Source organism: Pogoniulus pusillus, chromosome 19, assembly GCF_015220805.1.
Source record: "Pogoniulus pusillus isolate bPogPus1 chromosome 19, bPogPus1.pri, whole genome shotgun sequence".
NCBI lineage: Eukaryota > Metazoa > Chordata > Aves > Piciformes > Lybiidae > Pogoniulus > Pogoniulus pusillus.
In genome coordinates, this window is record NC_087282.1 from 13492092 (window position 1) to 13514360 (window position 22269).

Genomic DNA, 22269 nt, shown 5'->3' on the forward strand with positions numbered 1-22269 from the left:
ACTTCTATTATCTATAATTAAGGTAAATGACAGTCATTTTTAGCTTGTAGACAGATGAGTTACCTGCAACAATGCCCTGGCTGGCAAGCACCATGATGGCTGTTAAGCCAATGCTAAAGATAGCACTCTGTCCAAAGTTCAGGAGGGCTAAAGTAGAGGTAGTCTTCAGGGAAGCATTTTCATATATCCTCAAGAATTCATCATACCGTTGGGCTTCGTATTTTTCGTTGTTGAAATACTAAGATATAGACAAAAACTGTTTAACTGTCACATTCCCAAACATACTGGACTGTGTATGTATTTAGCCAGTGATAAAACTCACTACAAACATACTGCAGACACAGATAGACACACAACCCCTAGCCAACGCTTCTATACAGATAAAGAGAAAAGATTAGTGTCAAGCCAAAAACAGGAGCCAACTTCAGCAGGCTCTGCACTAAGAAAGGAGACACTCCAGAAATCGCTACATTGGCTGGCTGTCTTGCAAAGCTTCTACCTGATTAATGGCAAAAACCAAACAGCAGCTGCCACTAGGTACTAAAAAGAAGTTACTGTCCTCTATATACCAGAACATCCTTGTTGATGTGATGATGGCAAATTTTCTAGAACAAGACCTCTCACCATGTTTACCTCTGGGTCCTTCTTCACAGATAAATCCAGTGCTTTTTTGTCTAGTTCTAGCTTTCCCAATTAAAAGCAGCACAAAATAAGCATAAGCCTGGAAAAGCTCAAAGCTGTCCACAGGATTTTTTTTAACAGTAGTAGCAGAAGAGCCAGTAGAGTTCTGCTCTTTCATGGACTGTTGTAATAATCACACTAAGTAATGAAAACAGTGCACATGGCCATTTGAGAAGACACCATGGGTGACACTCAGAAAACAGTTTAGCAAACAAGAAGAGAAGCTTTTTCAGGACTCCAACTTTACATCTTGTACAAACTGATGGTCAGTACAAGCCGATTCAGTCACGAAAGAAACGTCTCGCTTTTTATTAGCAAATAGATTTTCACAAGCCCCATTTATAACTTTCCTGCTGCCCTGTCACTACCAGATAGTACTCTTCAAATGAATAATGTTTTAAAAACATGCTATTGCTCCACATACGTAGCCTCTAAAAGATGAATCTTATGACTCACCTTCCTTAGGCTGACAGAAGTAAGACAAAGAGCCTAGTAGTAAAAGATTGGTCTTACCTTCACAGTCTCATAATTCAGTAGGGAGTCAATTGCAGCATTACCAGCGTCGTTATCAGCTTTGTTCATTTCTATTCGAAACTTAGTCCTGTAAAATGAAGGTTTCACACAATCAAGAACTTGGGCTGAGACAATACTACACATCCTGAGCAATCTGAAGGCATCCTTACCTCCACTGTGTGACCCCTATTGTGAAGGCTGCATAGGCTCCCAGAGTTCCCAGAGTTACTAAAGCAAATTCTGCACCACATTTGTAATACTAGAATATTGAAAAGAGGAGGAAAAGTACAGTCACAATGATTTTTAAAACTTCACTGTTGCCTCAAAACTGTAACAACTTAGCCTAAACCTATAACTCCAAAGGTCTTTCCCAACACACTCCCCATTCTGAACAGCATAAAGCTAAATGCAGACACAAACTCAAAAAGAAGAAGCAAGAAGGGCACAGAAAAAAAAACAAAGGCTGGAGGAGATAACCAAGAGCAGATGTGTATCTTAGCACTGCAGTTATTTTTTGCCATTATAGAGCCTAAATGTTGCTGATGTTTGTGCTGTCATCACAAATAAACACTTGTTTGCGTGTGTTTTTGGTGGATTTGGAAAGAAAGCTCAAGACTGCAGAAGAGGAAATAAATGGCCTTGCAGAACAATTTATGAAGCATTTGCTCTACTTCAGGGTGCATCAGGAGAGAAAAGGCGTAAGGAGAAGAATTAAAGCATCAAGGCAGACTGGCTGACAGCCAGCTTGATCTGCAGCTTCCAAAGGCTGTAAAATTTAACCCAACAGGGGTTTTAATTCATTTTGTTACATTCAAATTTGATTAATTCCTTCTAAAAAAACCCAGTCAAACAAACAAAAAAGAACAAGGGCTTTGCTTTTAATTCAAGCAAAGCCACATAATCAAGATTTAGATTTTAGAATATAAACATCCAAAGATCCTGATTTCAAAGACAGTGAAGTGTGACTTACAAAACAAGAGTTTAAAATTGAGCTTACTAATCTTAAAACGTACAAGAAGGAGAGGCCATTTTCCAGAAGATAATTTTCACTTTTAAGTTTTGGATAGGAAATGACCAATATTCAGAAGAGAGGCAATAATCACTCCCTCCTCTACCCTCAACACACTAGGACAGAACACCCCTGGGCATTTATTCTCTGCTTCCTAAGTATTTGTTCAGATATATTAGAAACTTGTGTGCATAGTTGACTTTTCTGCTTTCTTTTTCTCATAACAATTCTGAAGAAAAATATTGAAAACTATCCACACAGATACAACTGTTTGAAGACAGGAGTTAAATGTGGAAATAGTTTCAAGTAAGCCAAGTTAAAGTAACTAATATATGAAAATTATGTCTTGCTCTCCTTTACACAACCACGTTACAAAATCAACTGACACTCAGGAGACCTTGGTATAAGACATATCAATGTATTATTCTTGCGTCCCACCCTGCAAACAGGCAGAATTCCACCCCATGAACTTACCAGAATTCCACTGACTAGAGCCACTTCAAACATCGTTGGCCCTAGATTAAACACTAAAGCACTAAGAACAAAACTGATGCCTCTTGTTCCTCTATCGATGGTTTTTGACAGAGCTCCAGTTTGCCTACTTAGGTGGAAGGCCAAATCCAGGTTGTGAAGGTGCAGGAAAACATTTTTTGCTATCCTTCTGATTGAATTTTGAGCTACCTTCCCAAATACTGCATTTCTAGCTTCATTAAATAACGCTGCCCCAGCTCTTGAGATACCATCTGAAAAAAAAGATGAAGAAGTTTACAAAGTGAAAGTAATTAGATCTCCAACTTCCCTTCATGCATGAAATTGCACTAGACTCATTCGTTATATATTTTCAACCTTTTTAGTTCAAAGGTAATCTATACTTAATTGGTCCAAACCTTTCTGCTAGTTTTCATTTCTAAACCATTGTGCAGACATTCTAAATCAGTTTCTTTTGCAGCTGGTTCTAAGAAAGGGGGAGAATTAGAATCAAGAATCATTTCTGCAAGTATGATTTCATTTTTTAATTGGAATACCACAAGCAAGGTCACAGAACATGAGAAACAGACATAACACAGAAGTGATTACAAAATAACCATCCTAGATGGTTGGGTCAGAACTCTGCCATCCCACTCCCTTTCAGCAGAACGTCAACCCTTGCCAAGAGATTTGGGAATGCCACTTACAGCCAACAAGCACAGCAGTTGCCACTGTTGCCACTGTGTTTGGTGCAGCCTCGAGATTAAGAATGTTTCCAGATATCTTGTTGAGGTTGTCTACTGCATATTTAAACATGAAGGGGACCAATATGTTCATGGCCTAAAAGCAGGAGCACACCTGTTAGTTCATATGCATTAAAACACTGAAGTAGCATGCCTTATTTTTTCTGAAATCCCCTCCTGTTACATTAATTCTGAACCACTCCATGCAGGCAGGATGGCTCTTTTGATTTCCAGCACAATATTCCCCATGCTATTAAGTCTTTACTCCTGGGACTGCTGGGTTGGTTTCTCTCTCACGCAGGCTTCTTTTAAATATCAGTTTCTATCCTGAACAAACTGTATACTGTAAAGGCACTTAAATTGAGGCTGAGCACACAGCACAGCAAGGGCGAGACCAGGAAGTGAATCAGGCAGCAGATACCACACAATGCACACTCACAGTGCCACCAAATGATGTTGTCACTACGGTGGCTTGCTCTGGCAATATGCAATAGGAAGGGCTTCTGGCCCTTTACTCTTCTCTGTTCATAGAATCAACCAGGTTGGAAGAAACCTCCAAGCTCATCCAGTCCAACCTAGCACCCAGCCCTATCCAATCAACTACGCAATGGCACTAAGCGCCTCATCCAGGCTTTTCTTGAACACCTTCAGGGACAGCAACTTCACCACCTCCCGGAGCAGCCCACTCCAATGCCAATCACTCTCTCTGTGGAGAGCTTCCTCCTAAAATCAAGACTATACCTCCCTTGGCACAACTTGAGACTGTGTCCCCTTGTTCTATTGCTGGTTGCCTGGGAGAAGAGACCAACCACAACCTAGCTACAACCTCCCTTCAGGTAGTGGTAGACAGCAATGAGTTCACCCCTGAGTCTCTTCTTCTCCAGGCTAAACAACCCCAGCTCCCTTAGCCTCTCCTCATAGGGCTTGAGACCCCACCTGCAGTCCTGGGGTCAGCTCTAAAGTCCTCAGCACAGCAGAGATATGGACCTGTTGGAGTAGGGCCAGAGGAGGCGACAGCAATGATGAGGGCTGGAAGCCCTCTGCTGTGAGGCCAGGCTGAGAGAGCTGGAGTTGTTCAGCACAGAGGAGAGAAGGCTCCAGGGAGATCTTCTGATGGCCTTTCAGGACTTAAAAGGCAGCTCATAATGAAGAAGGGGACAGACCTTAGAGCAGGGCCTGTCGTGACAGGACGAGGGGTGATGGTTTAACCTGAAAAAAGGAGATTCAGACTGGACTCTCAGCGAGGCAAGAGAAAGGATCAGGTTGCCCAGAGATGTGGTAGATGTCCCATCCATGGAACCATTCCATATCAGGTTGTTTGTGGCTCTGAGCTTCCTGCTTTAGTTGCAGATGTCCCTGCTGACTGCAGGGGGTTTGCCTAAATGAGCCTTAAAGGTCCCTTCCTATTTAAAGTGTTCTATGAGTCTATGACCATGGTAACACCGAGTCACTTGAGATGTATTAAACCAAAGCTCTACTGAAGCCAAAGTAGTTAATTCATCACTTGTCTCCTCTGACTATTAATACTTTCATATTTAAATGATGCTTTTCTTTTGCAACATCACTAGAAACAGTAACTTAATGTCTACGTGAACCCAAACATCCGGCACAGCAGCGCAGGAGACTTTCCGTACAGCCAACACGACACTACAAATTAGCAGCATGAACTTTCAGACAGGATATTGAAGTCACATCCACAACCTAGCACATCCCATGTCACCTGATGTATTCATAAGAGCACTGAAACCCAAATGCATCTTCTCTAACCACAGCAGCTCCTCTCCATGCAAAAAGCGAGACAATTGTTGATGTAAAGGGAGCAACTTTAGCTAATGTTTTATTTGCACAACTCTAGCATGACGAAATACTGAAAGATCTTAAAGAAAGCATAAAATTCTTAAATCATTATGTTCACTTGGTACATCACTCACACCAATAAGTATTTACTGTCAAACTTCACAAAATGAATACAATTCATTAGTTCAAAATGCCTCTGTGAAAATATAAAAGCAAGGATCAGAAGTTTTTAGCAGTTAGGATCTACAATCTTATAGCTGATGGTAAAATACTTTAGTCAGCTGACTTTGCTTAAAGTTGGTTTATTGTTTTGCTGTGGGTTTGGGGTTTACTTTTTTCAATACCTGGAGAAAAAAAAAAAAGTAGGTGACAAATTATGTGAAACATGTGAAGAAACAGATTGACAAAGGTATTTCAGCTCTCTCCACCAAATGGTTTCTGTAGCCACTTAGATTTCAATTGTATTTAGGGATGTCTGTCAGAGCTGAAAGCCCAGTGAAAAAACTGTAAATTAACAAGATAAAACTAAGGTCTGAAGCGAAGAGAGTGGTGAAGTCTTTCAGAATCCAAATTTAAGTTGGAAGACAGACTTTTTGTAATTACAATGGCTATGTAATTACAAATGACTATGCAATTACAATTACAATGAGTTTTGGAAATACTTCTTTTAACTACAGGATTACAGGAAAATTTGTAAGTTATTTTTTTCAATTTGTTCTGTTTAATTCTATATTTCTTAAATACTGTTCCAGGCAAAAGTTTTCAGTGCAAATGAGGAGGGAATCAATATTCTTCTGTTTCCTTCTGTCTCTCCTCAATGAAATACACAAGAAACAAAAGGCATCTAAAAAATCCCCCCACCAAAAAGCACCAAAAAAACCCAAAAGCCTCCCCCCCACCAGAAAACAGGTGGGCCAGACCAAAACACTAAAAGAAAGACACAGAAGACTTAAAAAAACAGACATACAAAAAAGACTTCCAAATGTTCACTACAATATAATCTAGACAAATCCTGAGAGAAGAGAGGTGAGATCTGTATCTAGGTGAGCCTATTACTGGTTAGTTTGTGATTGAAGAAAGGAAAGGGCTGAAGATCAGGTCCTGCTTCAGATACGGTCTTCTGAGATGTATCCAGTGCAAGCCTGAGAGTGGGTCAGCACCAGCTTCTCTTCTCACAGATCAGAACTGTGGAGATCTTCATTAATAAAAAGACAGACCCCACGTGAGCATTATCTGCAGAAAGCCAACAGATGCCATCAAAGCAGCAGTAAACAATAACATCTGATAACTCTAATTACACCCAGCAGATGACAGGTTGCTGCCATTAAATGCTTAAACCTTATGCATAAAGCCCTACAAAAATCCAAGACTGCATTAACAGAGATTTTGAATCTTCACAATCCTGAAATTCAAATCCCCCTCTCCCTTGCCCAGCATAATCAAGAACTCCCACTTTGCTTTCCATGTTAGAGAAACTCAGGTCTGGGACGGCATTTTGTTCTTAATAAAGACTAATAGCAGGAGAGCTGGATTAGATGATCCTCAAAGGTTCCTTCCAACCCTCATCAGGCTGGGGTTCTGTGGCTATGCCCTGCGTGCTGCAGTGATGACCAACCAGACAAAGAGCAGGCTTTCCTGGGAGGGACTACTCAGTAGAAAATAAAAAGTATTGTAATGCAGATCGTCTCGATCTGCTGCAGATTCTCACAAGTCCTTCTGCAGGGATTTCACTCTTCAGCAGACTGTGCCACACCACAGGTAGTTTAGAAACAGAACTCCAGATATATTTTAAAGTCCATTTAAAGAAAAGGGGTGTATTCTTTAAACTGTAGTTCCCCACTTGCAATTAATTTAACTGGTAACAGCCTACAAGTTTGCAGGAATGTCGTCTTCTACGTCAATATGATTCTACCCAATAGAGTTTTAAATGAAATTTAAAGCCTTGTCTCAGGTTATAGTCGTTCTGTCTCCTGGAGGGTAAAGCCTGAATAAGAACAAGGCAGCACGGATTGCATTTCATTAGCAATCAAGGCCGTCTGCTTTCCAGTCATTTCAAAAAGAAAGTTAATCTGACAAAGTTTATGGCAAGAGAGATGAGAAGCCATTATTAGAAACAGGCCTTTCCCTGCTCAATTTAAGGCAATGAGATCACGTTCACGTTAATGGAAACAAAATTTCAGCCTTCTAGAGAAATTCACAGCTACCTGCAGCCCTGATTTGTTGGCATAGAGCAAAAAGCTTTAAGCACACCTAGGCTGTGACAAGCCACCGTGTCTTACATGAGGCATCTATATTCTCCCTCCTTTCTGAAAACTTGCTAACAACTCCATTAAAAGCACCCTTTTAAATAGAAATTTGTACATCTTCCACCTGTAATTTTAAATTAAGAGCTCATCCTTGGCCAATTTGTTGGCAAGCAAATAAAGAACCCATGAAGCCATCCCAACTCAACTGCCTGCATTTAACAGCACATTATACTATAAATGCATCAAGCTTAAATGAGTTTAATGTTTTTGGTTGTTTTTTTTTTTAACAGGACTGCTCTGTTTTAAGATGATAACACATCATCATCTCTATTCCCTTCTGGGACTGCACACTTTTAAGGCAAACGGTCTTACCTTTCATTTTGCTCTTCCCAGTATTTTTTGTATAATAAAGAAGATGAATTAGTGACAACCTGAGCCCCAAACAGATAAAATTGGTCTACAGTGAACTCCTCTTCTGCCAATAGCTCAAGGAGAAACACTGACATGAAGAAGACTGAATTTATGTCTGGACCAGTATAAATGTACACATCCAACAACTCCATTTGTGGCAATACAAACAGAAAATTCCTTCCCTTGCAGAGGTAAGGCTGATAAAGAAACTGTAAAAAAAGTGGTTCAAAAGAGGGAAGAAGCATCTGACTCCATGCCTCTCTTGAATTTGAAGAGAATCTGAAATGTACTCTTCCCTAGTGAGACAAAAAACAAGTAAATTGACAATAGCTTTCACCTGAAACTTCAGGTGTAATTACTTAACTCCATCTGAGTCCACAAAGGGCTCAAACATCAAGACCACAGGTAGATACTTAACTGATCATACAGGTAACATTATCTTTGCATATAGACAAAATCTGCAATACAGCACTTGTGTCTCACCTCCTCAGCCAAATAATTTTTTCTCCTGAGACTTAAGAGTCTTAGCAGTCACTAGAAATGCACAGCCTGAAAGATTGCTCTGGCTCATGTGCTTGGTCTGTGATCAAGAGGCCAAAAACCATTAAAGGCTGGCAGAGGTGACAAGTGATTTTGTCATACTGATGTGTTTAATCCAGCTTCTCAGAAGCCCAAGCACTTTTTCTTCTTGTGTCACAGAAGAAAAAAGGTAGGGAATAGAAAAGAAGGTTTTACTACACCTACGCCAGCAAGAGAACACAAACAATGGGAGAGGGAACATGGAAAAAGCAGATACATAGAACCTGAAGAGGCTAATCTATGTGTCTGAAAACAGAGTTAATGTTTTCTCTACTCCTCTCACCTGTCTCTCTGTTGCATCTTTCAGATCACAGACATCTAGATAAGCTATAAATATTTAAGGTAAAAATTTAAAGCTTGTCAGAATACAACAAATCTTTCAAGGGGAAAAAAAAAGACCTCACTAGCCCTAGAGGAGCCTCCATCCTGTCAGCTCCTAGTCATAAAAGCCATACAAACAGCTCACTTTGAAGGCTAACAATACTACCAGCGGTTATGTGTAGACAAAAAGGAACCAAAAATCACAATAATTTGTTCAATGACAGTCAGCTGGGCCCCACAAAAGCAGTCAAGACAGATTGTAACTGCAGGCTCCTCGGTAGCTGCACACAAGCTGGCTTTTGTTTTGGAACGGAGTTTTACTCAACCAGAAGATTTAAACAGACAAATTATTTCTCAAGCACCAGGACAAGGAGCTATGCTCTCCAGGGCTTTTGTGTTTTGTTGGTGAGCCAAATCAAAGTGGGTATGAACTCCTCTTTTTTTTTTTCTGTGGCTGAGGATTTCATAACCTACCTCTCCACTATGATTCCTCTGGAGTTTTCTTAGACTAAACCTAAAGCCATCCAACAGCCTTTGTCTCAGAGAATCACAATTTGGATTTTTTTTATAATAAATAGAGAGGTCTAAAACCTCACCAAGCACTTTTGCCAAACTCAGAAGAAATTGGCCAAAAGGCTTACAAAAGCCTTTCTTCTAGGGGAAGGTGACTAGTAGCAGGCAACACGAACATAGAGTTCTCCATGTGAACCCCTACGAACAAGCAGCCTTTAGACAAAATCCATAATGAGGATTTAAATCCTTCAGATGCAGACAAGTTCATAGTGCACAAAGAAATTAGGCCAAGACTGCAGTGAGGAGAAAAGACATGCTGGCATTCTTGTGCTGACACAACTATACAGCAGAGAAACTTGAACAAACTGCTTGTGTGGTCTATAGAGTACATTGCAATTAACCTCACAAGCAGTCAGAACAAAAGAGTCCCAAATGGGATAATGAGGAAACTGCACAGGATTATACATGGTCTAGGCAAGCTATAGGTAAACTAATTTGTATTTCATTTTCCCGAGGACAAAATGACCTTTTGTTTGCTCTGGAAGAAAAACAGATGTTCAAGGCACAAAGATATGACAGAACTGCAATAGCTCTGTAAGAAGCTACTGCATGTCAGCCATGTCACAGTAACTACATGCATTTTTAACATGAGGAAAGTAAGAAAATTTACCCCACAAAGGAAGAGGTGGCATAGCTCAGCTGATGAGAGGTAACTCATTCAACTGCGTTTCTTTTAAGACATCTTTGGTACAACAGGCACAGCACAAAAATAACACTAGCAAAAGCTGGCTAGAAGACATGGGTGATTTTTTTTCACCCCATCCAGTTATATATTCTGTAAAGAGGAGTTGTGTGTTTTCCCAATGAAATCCTTGTTTGTCCAAACATGCTCACATTTCTGCTTTAACAGGCATCTCCTAAAACCTGGGCAAAGCTCAGCAGGTTTTCTGCTATGCTGATGGGAATCTCCTCTGGACATCAGAGCTTCCAGGCTGCCTTGTACAGAACCTGGAGTATGAAACTTAAAGAGATCCAAACATCCAGTTGCCTCCCCAAAGAGCAACTAAATGTCTGATTTTCTAATCGGGGGAAACATCTCTCTCCCAGTGCAAATGCAGTAGCTTTCTATTACACCAAACACAGAGCTGCTTGCAAGAGTCATGCACCCCGGCCATTAACTGTGTTTACATTACACCCTAGAAAGCTGCTTGATACACGAACAGATTTTCTAAAAGAAAAGTACAATGTTGCCATATGTAGATTCTGGATTCACATTCTCCATCCTAGTGCAGAAGAGAAAGAGACAAAGAAAAAAAAAACAACGACCAAACACTTCAAACATTTCAAAATTGCCTTTGGAATATCATGCACATTACTAAGAAGAGGCTTTAAAAGGAAGTGAGTTAGAAGAATTTTCATATCCACCTGGTAAATGAGGTGTTCTTAAATATACATCAGAAAACCTCAACAAACCAAGCTGATAATCAGTTAAATATTATGGTGAGGACGATTGCAGAGTATGCAAGACAAAATGCACCTGCATTTTGAGCAGACTGTTTCCCAGATAGTTGTTAAGCCTAATGTAAAGCACTGCTGTATTTTGCACAGGCATCTAAAAGGCTGACTTGTAGAGACATGCCATGTTCTGCATATCATTACCTGTGTTATCAGCAACATCCTGAACGGCAGCACCCCCCAAGATATCTATTGTAGGCAGTACCAGCTAGCACCTGATAGACTGCTCACGAGAAGAAGCTGTAGACTGTAAGAGTGGCCTTTCCTCTTCAGCTCGAAGACTTGAGAACATTTCCCCCCCAAGTACTCTTAACACCTACATATCTTAAATTTGCTTCTCCTTTTTCATAACATGGCAACGCTGCTGAATGCTAACAAGTTGCTAGCACAACTAACTTAAGTGCTAAATTCATTGCTAAGTGGTACCTGCTTTAGCTCATCCCAGCGTGATACTAACATTAGCTTTATGTTTGGTAAAAATTGCCATACTTGGAAGCAATCCAGTTGAGCCTTATGCCTAAATGAAATTTACTCCCCAGTATCTTTCATTCAAGTATTTCTTTTCCTTCAAAAGCAATAGATTTTTTTTGTACAAGTTAATATTTGCTCTTCTGAACTATTCCTACATGGTTTGAACAAAATTTGAATTATATCTTCTATTAATCTGTGGAAAGCTAGAGTATAAGAGATCCTTTCACACCACGAAGCAAAGGTAAGAGTAACCCTCTATTTCATAATCAAAAGACTACAGGAAAAATCGTTTGAATGAAAGCACAGTTCAATATGAAAAACTAAGTCATACAGCTTTCACATCAGGACATCAAAGGAGTCCCTGAAACAACAGAAATTCCACTGTCATCTCACAGGGAAACACCAAACTGGAGCTCAAATACCCTTTTCCATAGCACTCAAGAGTTGTGAGTAGCTATCACCACACTGCTAGAGCTCAGAGTTAAGAACAGGCACAGAGCATTGAAGTAATCTTCTTTGACAGATACAGCACCACACAAGATCTGCAAGCAGCCTTTAAGTCACATTTCCCATAACATAGGATCTAAATGATTAATTAGCAAAGGAAAATTCTGGACTAAACTGATGTAAGCAACAGAACTTGCTCCAGAGGTTCCCTCCAACCCCCACCATGCTGTGATTCTGCACAAACGATTCTGTTCATCGCGAAGAAAGGTCTGGAGAACAGGTCTCACAAAGAGCAGCTGAGGGAAGTGGGGTTGTTCAGCCTGCAGCAAAGGAGGCTCAGGGAAGACCTGACTCTTTACAACTCTCCAAGGGAAGGCTGTAGCAAGTAACAGGACAAGAGAAAATGTCTCCAAGTTGCACCAGGGGAGGTTGGATATAACAAGAAACTTCTTTACTCAAAGGGTTCTCAAACACTGCAATGGGCTCCTCAGAGAGCCACATCCCTGGAAGTGTTTAAAAGATGTGGTACTGAGGTTGACAGTTTCTCACAAGACTTGGTAGTTAGATACAGGTTTGATGACCTTAAAAGTAATTTCCAACCAAAGCAAATCTACGATCACCACCTCCTGAACCAGGCACACACACATCACATGCACACAGATCCCAGTAACACTCCCAATTTATTATTTCTAATCCTGTATGCTCCTCATACAGCAAACATATCTTAAGATTGTAAAAGACCTTAAACAATAACAAGTAAAATGATTCCCTGTGGAACTCCAGATGAACAGCAATGAGCACATACAACGAAGTGCCTGCTCTTACCTTGGCGCTCGCGAGGAACCCCAGAGATATGGCTACTCTGGCTCGCAGGTCTGGTCTGTCTTTGGGCCATACGTATGACAACATCGCTCTGATAATCTTTTTGGCATCTATCTCTTTCAGCTATTGCAAAGAACAGACAGAAACATCACATGTTAAAAACAGTCCCCAGGGGGTAAAATGCCAGGATAAAGATTTTTATACTTATAGTGATCGCTTCTGCATTTTATTTGATAGGCAACAGACACCTGACTAGGGCTGCTTGCTAGAATTTCAAGGGGTAGGTTTTGAGGTTCCACAGCACACTGTTGGAATAGATAGTTTTTCATTCACATGGCCTCACGAGTGCAAGTACAGCTAGCAGTATGTGGAATACAGAGACTGCCACAATTCACCAGAGCTGAAATACTTCACACAACAAATGAACTGACCCTCCTTCTTTAATCTTCTCAAGGACTGGGGATTTCTTCCCTGGAATCTGTTTTAACAATGCATAGAAACAATCAGGAGGGAAAATGTAAAACATACTCAATGAAGGAACAAAAAAAACTGAGGCAAGAAGGAAGCCTGAAAGGCCTGCAATAAATATGAGTAGTTTGGAGAACATTCATTGAGTCACAATAGAATTGACTATTTTGTGTGTGCATATACACACACACACACTTAGAAATTAATATACATTTCTGACCAGATAAGTTGGTTGCAGTACTACAGATGTAAGCTGGAAAAGAGTCCAGCAGAAAGCCTTGAGGATGACTGGGGGACTGGAGCATCTCCCCTACCTGGGGCTGTTTAGTGTGGAGAAGAGAAGATTGAGAGATCTTATCAATGTATACAAATATCCGAGGGATGGGTGTCAAGTGGATAGGGCAAATCTCTTTTTGCCGGTCAGCAGCAATTGGACAAGGAGCAATGGCTACAAATTGGAACACAGAAAGTTTCACCTCAACATGAGGAGAAACTTCTTTACAGTGAGGGTGACGAGCACTGGAACAGGCTGCCCAGAGAGGCTGTGGACTCCTTCTCTAGAGACTTTCAAAACCTGCCTGAACGCATTCCTGAGCAAACTACCTTAGGTGATACTACCTTGGCAGGGAGGTTGGACTCCATGATCTCTGGAGGTCCCTTTCAATCTCTGAAGTTCTGTGATTCTGTCATTTCCAGCAACCACTGTCACAGCTTTTTAGTCACAGGCTTTGCAGAGAGGTGAGAAATACTCTCATTTTTACATGTCTTTGAGGGTGTGCTTTCAGGACCCCAAATCACAGTTTTTCAAAGGGTGCTGAGTAAAGTTACGCCTATCAGCAATAAAACTTGCTGGAGGCTCTGTTAAGGCCACTAATGTCACCACTTTATTGAAGAGAATGACCCCTGAATTTGGGTAAGCAGGCTTTGCAAGGCAGAAGATGTACATGGCCATGCATCAGCTTCACTGATTATGTCAGTCTTTAATGAATTCATCTAACATTTCTTCAAATTCCTGCTCCAAACCTCAAATTTCACTCTAAAGATCACAATTCAATCATTAAGACTTCCTCAGAAATATGAGGGGAGTTTATTTTGGTTTCTGAGAGGCTTTTCTGGGAGGCAGGGATCATCCAGAGATTTTAGAGGAGGTGTGAGTTTTTTGGTAGTTGTAATTTTCACAGGAATACAGGTTATTTTACAGATGGATAGATGTCTGTATCACTTACACTTCAGATCTATTCCACCAAACTCCTAAATATATTATCTAAAACCTAAACTATGCTACCCTGTGGAGGATAACAGCACAAGTATCAACAACTCATTTTTCTGCCTTGGCTAGCCCGAGGTGAACTTGAAAGACAGAAAGGTTATCTAAAGCTGAAGGGAGGGCAGCAAATAGTAGCTAATCTCTCAATTTCAGGCGCTACTTTGTAGTCAAGAGAGGGAGTGAGACACACACACACACAAAAAAGTTAGTCCACATCTTTTAAAGATGACTTTTCATTACAGAAGTCAGCAGAAAGGAGGAGTTCTACAATATATTTCAATGCTTTCCTCACTAGACTGTGCACTTTAAATGCTCCCTCCTTCACTTTGGAGGATAAAACAAATTAAAATAGAAATTCTCTGTTAAGGTCAGGCTGCTGAGGCGACAGGGAAGCCAATCCTATAAATGTAAGCTCTTAAAAGCACCAGAAATATCAACTCAGTGTTTCTAGTCATAGCTTCAAAGAAAACCAAAGGGTAAGAGATACTGCATTTTGTCAACAACTGCCAATGTACTGGAGCACTACACAGTGTAAGCACATTTCAAACGATGTTAAAAAATGGATATATTGAAGATTTGTAAGTGAAGAGGATGCAAAACTGTTTGTGTTGTGTCCCAGCCATTCAGGAGATGGAGGTGCCTGCTGCAGCATATACATAACATCTTTCTATTTGAGTCAAGGATATGCATAAACAGCAGCTCAAACATTTGAAAAGTATCTTTGATCACCACTTACAGGTTAAAAGGAAGTTAAAAATCCAAGAAAAGGTATCACATTAACACAAGAAGTATCAGTGAAACCAGAGCATTCTAATTACATGTCGCTATTGGCTAGTCAGACTTTGCACAGACAAAAGCTATTAAAAAAGAACAAAACACACTGGCTGCAAACAAGGAGTCTGTTTCCATTTCTTCATGGCTCTGAACAGTGACAGAAGTAAATGTGTTCAGAAGAAAAGGCAGAAGGCAGGCAGTCATTTGCCAAAGGCCTTAAAAAGGAACAAGAAGAAATATCAAAGGAGATGCAAAATGCACACATATTACATCAAAGTTTACCATGAAATAAATGTTACTGTTGTACAGAAACATGAGTTGAAAATAGTTTAAATATGCAAGTGGCAACATTAAGAATTAAAATGAGCAATCTGTTTAATGGACTCAGGCCCTTTTTGATTCCCTGTGGTACATAAAAAGGTTAAGAGATGCATTTATTTTATCTCCTTTTAAGTGGCAGTAATGTTTTGAATTTTCTTCCAAGGCCTATTTCTACAGGAATGACAAGAATGGGGGGAAAAGTATTCTGAATCTAATACAGCAGGGAGCAAAGAGGAAAAGCCTTTTCTTCTTTTTGAATGCAGCATGTTCTTAAAACACACCACCACACACTGAAGATTATTTGTAAAGGAGTGAGCAGTGACCATCCTCCCGTCCCTGCTTCACCCATGCCATCCAGGTTCTGAACCTTTCAAGAGAGGGGAAAAGAAAGCCATCATTTCTCTTCACATTCAGCATTGCAAAGCATTCACCGGGCTGACCCTGAGACTTTATGGATAAAGCCTATGCCAGGATGATGAGCTATCAGAAGCATGATGGAAGAAAATGGTAGTTTGACTTGCATTTAAGCTGTCATTGCTGATGAAGAAAAAAAGACTCAGTTCTGGCTCCCTGTGTCTCCACCCACGAAGCTGTAACATCCTCTGTATTGTGCTAGCACAAGCTGTCTTACACCTGCACGAGGCTATTCTCCAAACCACCGACAGCTTGCCTCCCTCCCTGCTTTTTCCTCTTTGCAGCACTCAGCTGTAGAGTCCCAGTCCATTTCTCATACCACCTCTGAAGCTCATGAGACACCTTGATGAACTGAGTCAGTTTACGGAACTGGAGTAAACTTTTCCTTCAGTGTTTGTTGCAGGGGTTTGTCTGAGATAAATCTACAAATTCAACAACATGAGAAAAAGCACGGCTGGGAACAGAACTCACTATATTTCAAAAAGCAGGAAACATTTGGACTATTTCAGCCTATTGACACGCAGCTTGCTACAAGTGAAAGCAGCAGTTCTTTGGGAAGGCATCCCCCCACCATTTGGACACATTCATTTGCATCTATATCACTCCACACTAGCTCATTATCTGACCATACAGGGACTTAATGTATTGAACTTCTATGGTGAGGAAGGAGGAAAGCTGAATTATTAGCTTAAATAAATGACAAACCAGGGCTTTAATTTTCCTTCCAAACTTTGGGGGAAAAAGCAGTCAGCTTTCTGTCTTTGTACTACAGAAGGCAAGCAATGAGTAGCAAACTAAATAGCCACTGACTGAAATGATGGCAGGGGAAGGCTAATTATTAGGGCTCCATCATGACTATCAGCCTTTCCATAAGAAGGTAACAAATTGCCTGCTTAGCCATAAGTCAGGCATCACAGGTTTTATTCCTGTCTATTCTGTGTACAAAAGGCTAACACTCAATGACAACAAAAAAGCTACTCCAAAGGTGGCAAAGAAAAATGCCGTTTTCAGTTGCAGTGTTCAGCACATCAGCCACTGGTGCAAGTAAAAATTCTTCAGTGAAAAAGCAGATGTATATGCTTTTCTCCTAGTTACTGGTGAGATGAGGATAATGCACCCTTCTTCCTTCGTGTTTATACTTAGCATTCACTTCTGTAACCACTGAAGCGGCTGTAAAAAGGGCAATTTAAAAACATCAGCCCCAAAGTCAATTTCCAGAATGAATGGGCTGGTTTGTCAAAAAAAATCTGGCTGGGAGAAGGGTGTAATGTAGCTGACATGTACACCACCTGCAGTGCTCCTAAGAGCATAATCCTAGGGAAAAAAATTCTTATGTGGCAAATTGAGTGCCAATACTTTTACACACTGACTACAAGTATGTGCATCAGATTTCCTGCCTTCATTTTTGCTGAGAACTTCGTGGCTTTTGCACCCCTTTTTCCCCTTCATTTTTGTTGCTGGTTATTTTTTTTTCACCTCATCTACAGCTTGTTCTTGCTGCTTTCTCCTGGACCACCCTAAAGAGCTGGTATTTGTTTAGTTACACAACAGCCTTAACTGACAGTGTGTTCTATTAAATACATTATAGCTCCATTTCAAATCAAAAAGTCAGGGTATTGGCTTATGCAAGAATAGCTTCAATAAAGGAGCAAACGGAGAATGCCACTGGAATATTTATACACTGCCTAGCAGAATAAAAAATCCAGCTGGCATAAAAATTTCTGGCTAACATATTATTAGTGAGTATTCATGTCAGGGAGCATCTATTGTTCCTCAACATCACTAGCATTTGGGTAAACAGAACCCTCCATTTCCTTTCTGACCAGAGAAAATATTGAAAATTAAATTTTTGAGTGGGTGCAGAGAAGGGCAGCAAAGCTGGTAAAGGGTCTAGAGCACAAGTCTTGTGAGGAGCAGCTGAGGGAACTCAGGTTGTTCAGCTTGAAGCAAAGGAAGCTGAGGGGGACCTTCTAGCTCTACAAATCCTGAAAGGAGGCTGAAGTGAGGTGGGTGTCGGGCTCTTCTCCAAGTAGCAAGTGATAGGAAAAGAGAAAACAGCCTCAGTTTATGGCAGAGGAGATTTAGACTAGATATTAGGAAAAATTTCGACACCCAAACGGTTGTGAGGGACTGGACTGGGCTGCCCAGAGAGGTGGCTGAATCATCACCCTTAGAGGCATTTAAAAGCCATGCAGACGTGGTGCTGAGCAACATGGTTTAGTAATGGACTTGGTAGTGTTAACAGTTGGACTCCATGATCTTAAAGGTCTTTTCCAATCATTGAAAAGAAATAATTAAAAAATCTAGCACAAGGCAGGCCAGTAATAAATGCTTTTTAATAAATCAGCTGAAGCACTTCAACACAGTTATTACAACCTTCTGGTGATTTAAGAGCTAGTATGTCAACATCTACAGTTAAACAGTAACCACTTCACTACAGCATTCACGTAATTACTAGAACAGTTATTCACAAGCTATCTATGGAGGTCTTCAGCATTTTTTTGGGAGGAGAGAGAAGCAGCTGAGCACATTTTTTTATTTAAAAAGCAACAGTAATTAAGCAGTATCTTTACCCCTTCCTTTGGATCCGTGTGAAGGCCTCCACCTGCATGACCATGCCAACATGTTCTCTTCTCTATCAGTCGCCAACTTGGGAGGATCTGTGTGAAAATGAGAATTCAATTTGAAAGAACGTCAGGAAACACGTGCAAAAGCCAAGAGAAAGATTTACTGGTCTCTTTTCCCTCCTCCCTCATTCTCCAACTGCATCAGCTTGCTTTAATAAAAGGTATTAACTCTCTCTAAAACCCTTGCTTTGCTTAAGGAAACATTAGTAAGAAAAAGACTCTAAGTCTAGCAGGATAGTAAAGAGAATATTCTGAGCAGCCAGGAGGCAAAGATAACAGAGCCTAAAACATTTCAGTTAAAAGGACACCTGAAAGCTGAAATGTGGACTATAGAAGACTTGGTTTTGGAAGACCAAGTTACTGAGACGCGTTAATACTTAAAGTGGAAGGCACTTAAGCAATTATACTCATTCCATGTATGTAAAGAGCAGCTTTACCTGGAGGGGAAATAAATTAATCTATTTCCTATCTCTCTTTCCTATCAGGATGAGAACTGTCTAAGGGTCATACAACAGATCCCCTGCTGCAATCCACCTACACTGGCAGTTAAGAAAACAATCTGCTTTTGGAAAACAAATGTTCACTTCTCTTTCAATGTGGCTGAGATTCCCTGCTGAAGAAACACAAAGGAAAGCTCTGTATTTCTTCATCACAGAATCTCAGCATGGTGAGGTTGGAAGGGGCCTCTGGAGATCATCCAGTCCAATCCTCTGACAAAGCAGGGACACCCACAGCGGCTTGCCCAGGATCACAATGTCCAGGTGGGTTTGGAATCTCTTCAGTGAAGATGACTCCACAATCTCTCTAGGCAGCCTGGTCCAGGGATCCAGTGCCCTCACAGCAAAGAAGCTGCTCCTCATGTCCAGGTGGAACCTCTTCATTTCCAGTTTGTGCCTGTTGCCCTTTTTCCTGTCACCGTACTCCACTGACAAGATCTGGCTCCATCCTCTTGTCCCATGTCCTTTAGCTATCAATAAGCACTGAGATTGCCTCTCAGTGTGCTCCTCTCCAGACTGAACAGCCTCAAGTCTCTCAGTCTCAGCACAGAGATGTTCCAGGCCTTCAGCATCTTTGTAGCCTTTGATGGACTCTCTCTAGTAGTTCCCTATTCCTTTTTAACTGGGAAGCTCAGAACTGGACCCAGTACTCCAGATGTGGCCTCCCTGGAGAGCAGAACCTCCCTCAACCTTCTGGTCACAGTCTTCATAATGCACATATATGTACTGAAGAACCCCCAAACCTCACTATCACTAGGCATTTCTCCAAGTTCCATTTCCAAATGCCTGCCACGATCAGTGGCCATGCTAAAGCTTTTCATACAACAGTCTCAGTTTTGTTTGAAAGGTTTGATACCTGTTCACAATTTCTGGGCTCAAAGTTAGTGTAAGGTCAGGAATCTCATTTTATGTACAAGGTTTGATAGCAGACTTTGGGGTTTCCCAAACTGAAATTTCTCTTTTCATATTTAAAAAATATATTTTAGAAAATGGAAACAATCTAAGTACATTTCATGCTTTGAAGTCTCAATGACTCTCAAAAGTCTGCTGAAGGCAGTCCTATGAAAGGTAACTTTTTCCAATTAAAAAAAACCAAACAAACAAAACGAGACAAATGTATTTCTTAGCTTCCCTCAAGGACAGTGTATTACCTAGAAATCAGAATTGTGTTGGTTGGAAGAGATCACAGGATATTAGGGGCTGGAAGGGACCCAAGGAGATCATCAAGTCCAACTCCCCTGCCAGAGCAGGACAATACTATCTAAGATCTTTATGATCATCAAGTCTAACCATTAAGCCAGACCACCACTAAACCGTGTCCCTCAGCACCACATTTACACAGCTTTTTAATTCCTCCAGGGACAGAGACTCCACCACTGCCCTGGGCAGCCTGGGCCAGGGCTTGACAACACTTTAAGGAAAGAAATTCTTCCTAATATCCAATGTAAACCTCCTGTGTTATTCGTTACTGTTGTTAAGATCAAGAGAGAACAATTTACAAAGTTTCTATCTTCTACTCTCCCTCTGCATTCCTCCCACTATGCAAATTAGTCCATAAACAGAAAAAATGCAGCTCCCTTACGTTTAGTGTTAAGGCAAGCAGACCTCATAGGAATAAGAGCCTGACATCCTGGCACACAGAAAGAGAACAGATTTCCATGGTTTCTTGATATCCATAACCTCGAGGAGACCTGGCAGTGGCCTTCCAGTATCTGAAGGGGGCCTACAGGAAGGCTGGGGAAGGACTACGTACAACAGGATGAGAGGTAATGGGTTTAAACTGGAAGAAGGGAGATTTACAATAGATGTTAAGAAGTTCTTTATAGCGAGGGTGGTGAAATGCTAGAGCAGCCCTGGAAGTGTTCAAGACTAGGTTGGATAAAGCCTTGAGTGGCCTGTTCTAGTGGGAGGTGTCCCTGCCTATGGCGAGGGGCTGGAACCGGATGATCTTTGAGGTCCCTTCCAATCTAAACCATTCTGTGATTCTATGATCTGCTCAAGGAAAACTTGCAGCTTTCCATGCATTGGTATTTTCTATGGCTGACAACAGGAATCGCGTATCGAGACACAAACTCTACATTTGAAAGAGCCCTTCTTTTTAAGTTATTATATTATCATTACTTTCTAGAGACTCTTGTGGAAAATACAAAAGTCTAAAGCTTCTTATTAAAACTATCTCCTTTTCTAGAGGCAGAAACATAATTTGCTGCACTTCAAAACTGTAAATAGTGAAATTTCAAAAGCCCATGCAGACTAAATTAAAAGATATTCTGTGGCCTTGAGTTTCACCTATCCTGCAAACAGAAATAAAAACAATTTATACCTACCTCTGAAGCCTCTAATAACGGCCTTGAATGGTCTCCTCCCAGACTATGCCATGATTTTTGCTTGCAGATTGGTGCAATCTACAGAATAAAAAAGGAGGGAAAAAAAAGTAAAATAGAGTCATGCAGAACATGCACTTCATATTCAGAGGATATTCAGCCAGTTTATGTAAACAAGTGTAGCAAGAAAACAAGGCAGATGGCTTTTTTTTTCTACCACTGACCACAGAAAAGGAAAACTGGTGGGGAGCAGCTGTAAAATAAATTACATTCAAACACCAAATATGCTAAATGACAATGAATCTTTCCCTTCCCTGAATCCCCACTCCCATCAGACTTCATTTCTTTTGTACAACGAAAGCTCAAAGTTTTCCCTTTGCTCTCATTTCCGTTTTCTCCCAGGTTGTCTTCTGACTTCTTTCAAACACCCTTTTGTTCTAGTTCTCATTATTACATGTTATTCTTATGCTTATAGATCCTGCCATTTCCAATTTCTTCAAGCTCATGCTACGCTTGTCTCACAGACCAAGAGGCTCATCAAAGCTACAGCTCCTGACTGAGAAGCACTGAGACTATTGGAAATTAGAGCACAGCTGATTAGGAGTTTTAGGTAGGCAGGACACAAGACACCAAATATTCACATATTCACCAACACATCTTTCATAGTTACACCAAAAATTTATCACTCGACACCAGTTAGGCCACATCTTGAGTAATATGTTCAGTTTTGGGGCCCTCAATACAAGAAAGGTATCGAGATGCTAGAGTGTGTCAAGTGAAGGGCAACAAAGTTGGTGAAGGGTCTAGAGCACAGGTCTTGTGAGGAGCAGCTGAGGGAACTGGAGTTGTTCAGCCTGGAGAAAGGAGGATCAGGGAAGACCTTCTGGCTCTCTACAATTACCTGGAAGGAGGCTGGAGCCAGATGGGTGTTAGTCTCTTCTCACAAGGAACAAGCAACAGAAGAAACAGCCTCAAGTTGCACCAAGGGATATTTAGGTTAGACATTAGGAAAAAAAAATCTTTACTGGAAGGGTTCTCAAA

At 40.8% G+C, this 22269-nt stretch overlaps 1 protein-coding gene across 1 annotated transcript in view; it reads right to left on the reverse strand.

Annotated features, from left to right (window-relative positions):
• ABCB7 (ATP binding cassette subfamily B member 7) overlaps positions 1-22269 on the reverse strand; it is a 44707-nt gene that overhangs the window by 14220 nt on the left and 8218 nt on the right. The window contains exons 2-9 of the mRNA XM_064159370.1: positions 21232-21309; positions 18354-18440; positions 12540-12659; positions 3379-3511; positions 2678-2946; positions 1365-1453; positions 1195-1282; positions 64-238 (exon numbers count right to left, since the gene is read on the reverse strand). Coding sequence (XP_064015440.1) covers positions 64-238; positions 1195-1282; positions 1365-1453; positions 2678-2946; positions 3379-3511; positions 12540-12659; positions 18354-18440; positions 21232-21309 — 1039 coding nt within the window. The remainder of the gene's footprint in view (positions 1-63; positions 239-1194; positions 1283-1364; positions 1454-2677; positions 2947-3378; positions 3512-12539; positions 12660-18353; positions 18441-21231; positions 21310-22269) is intronic.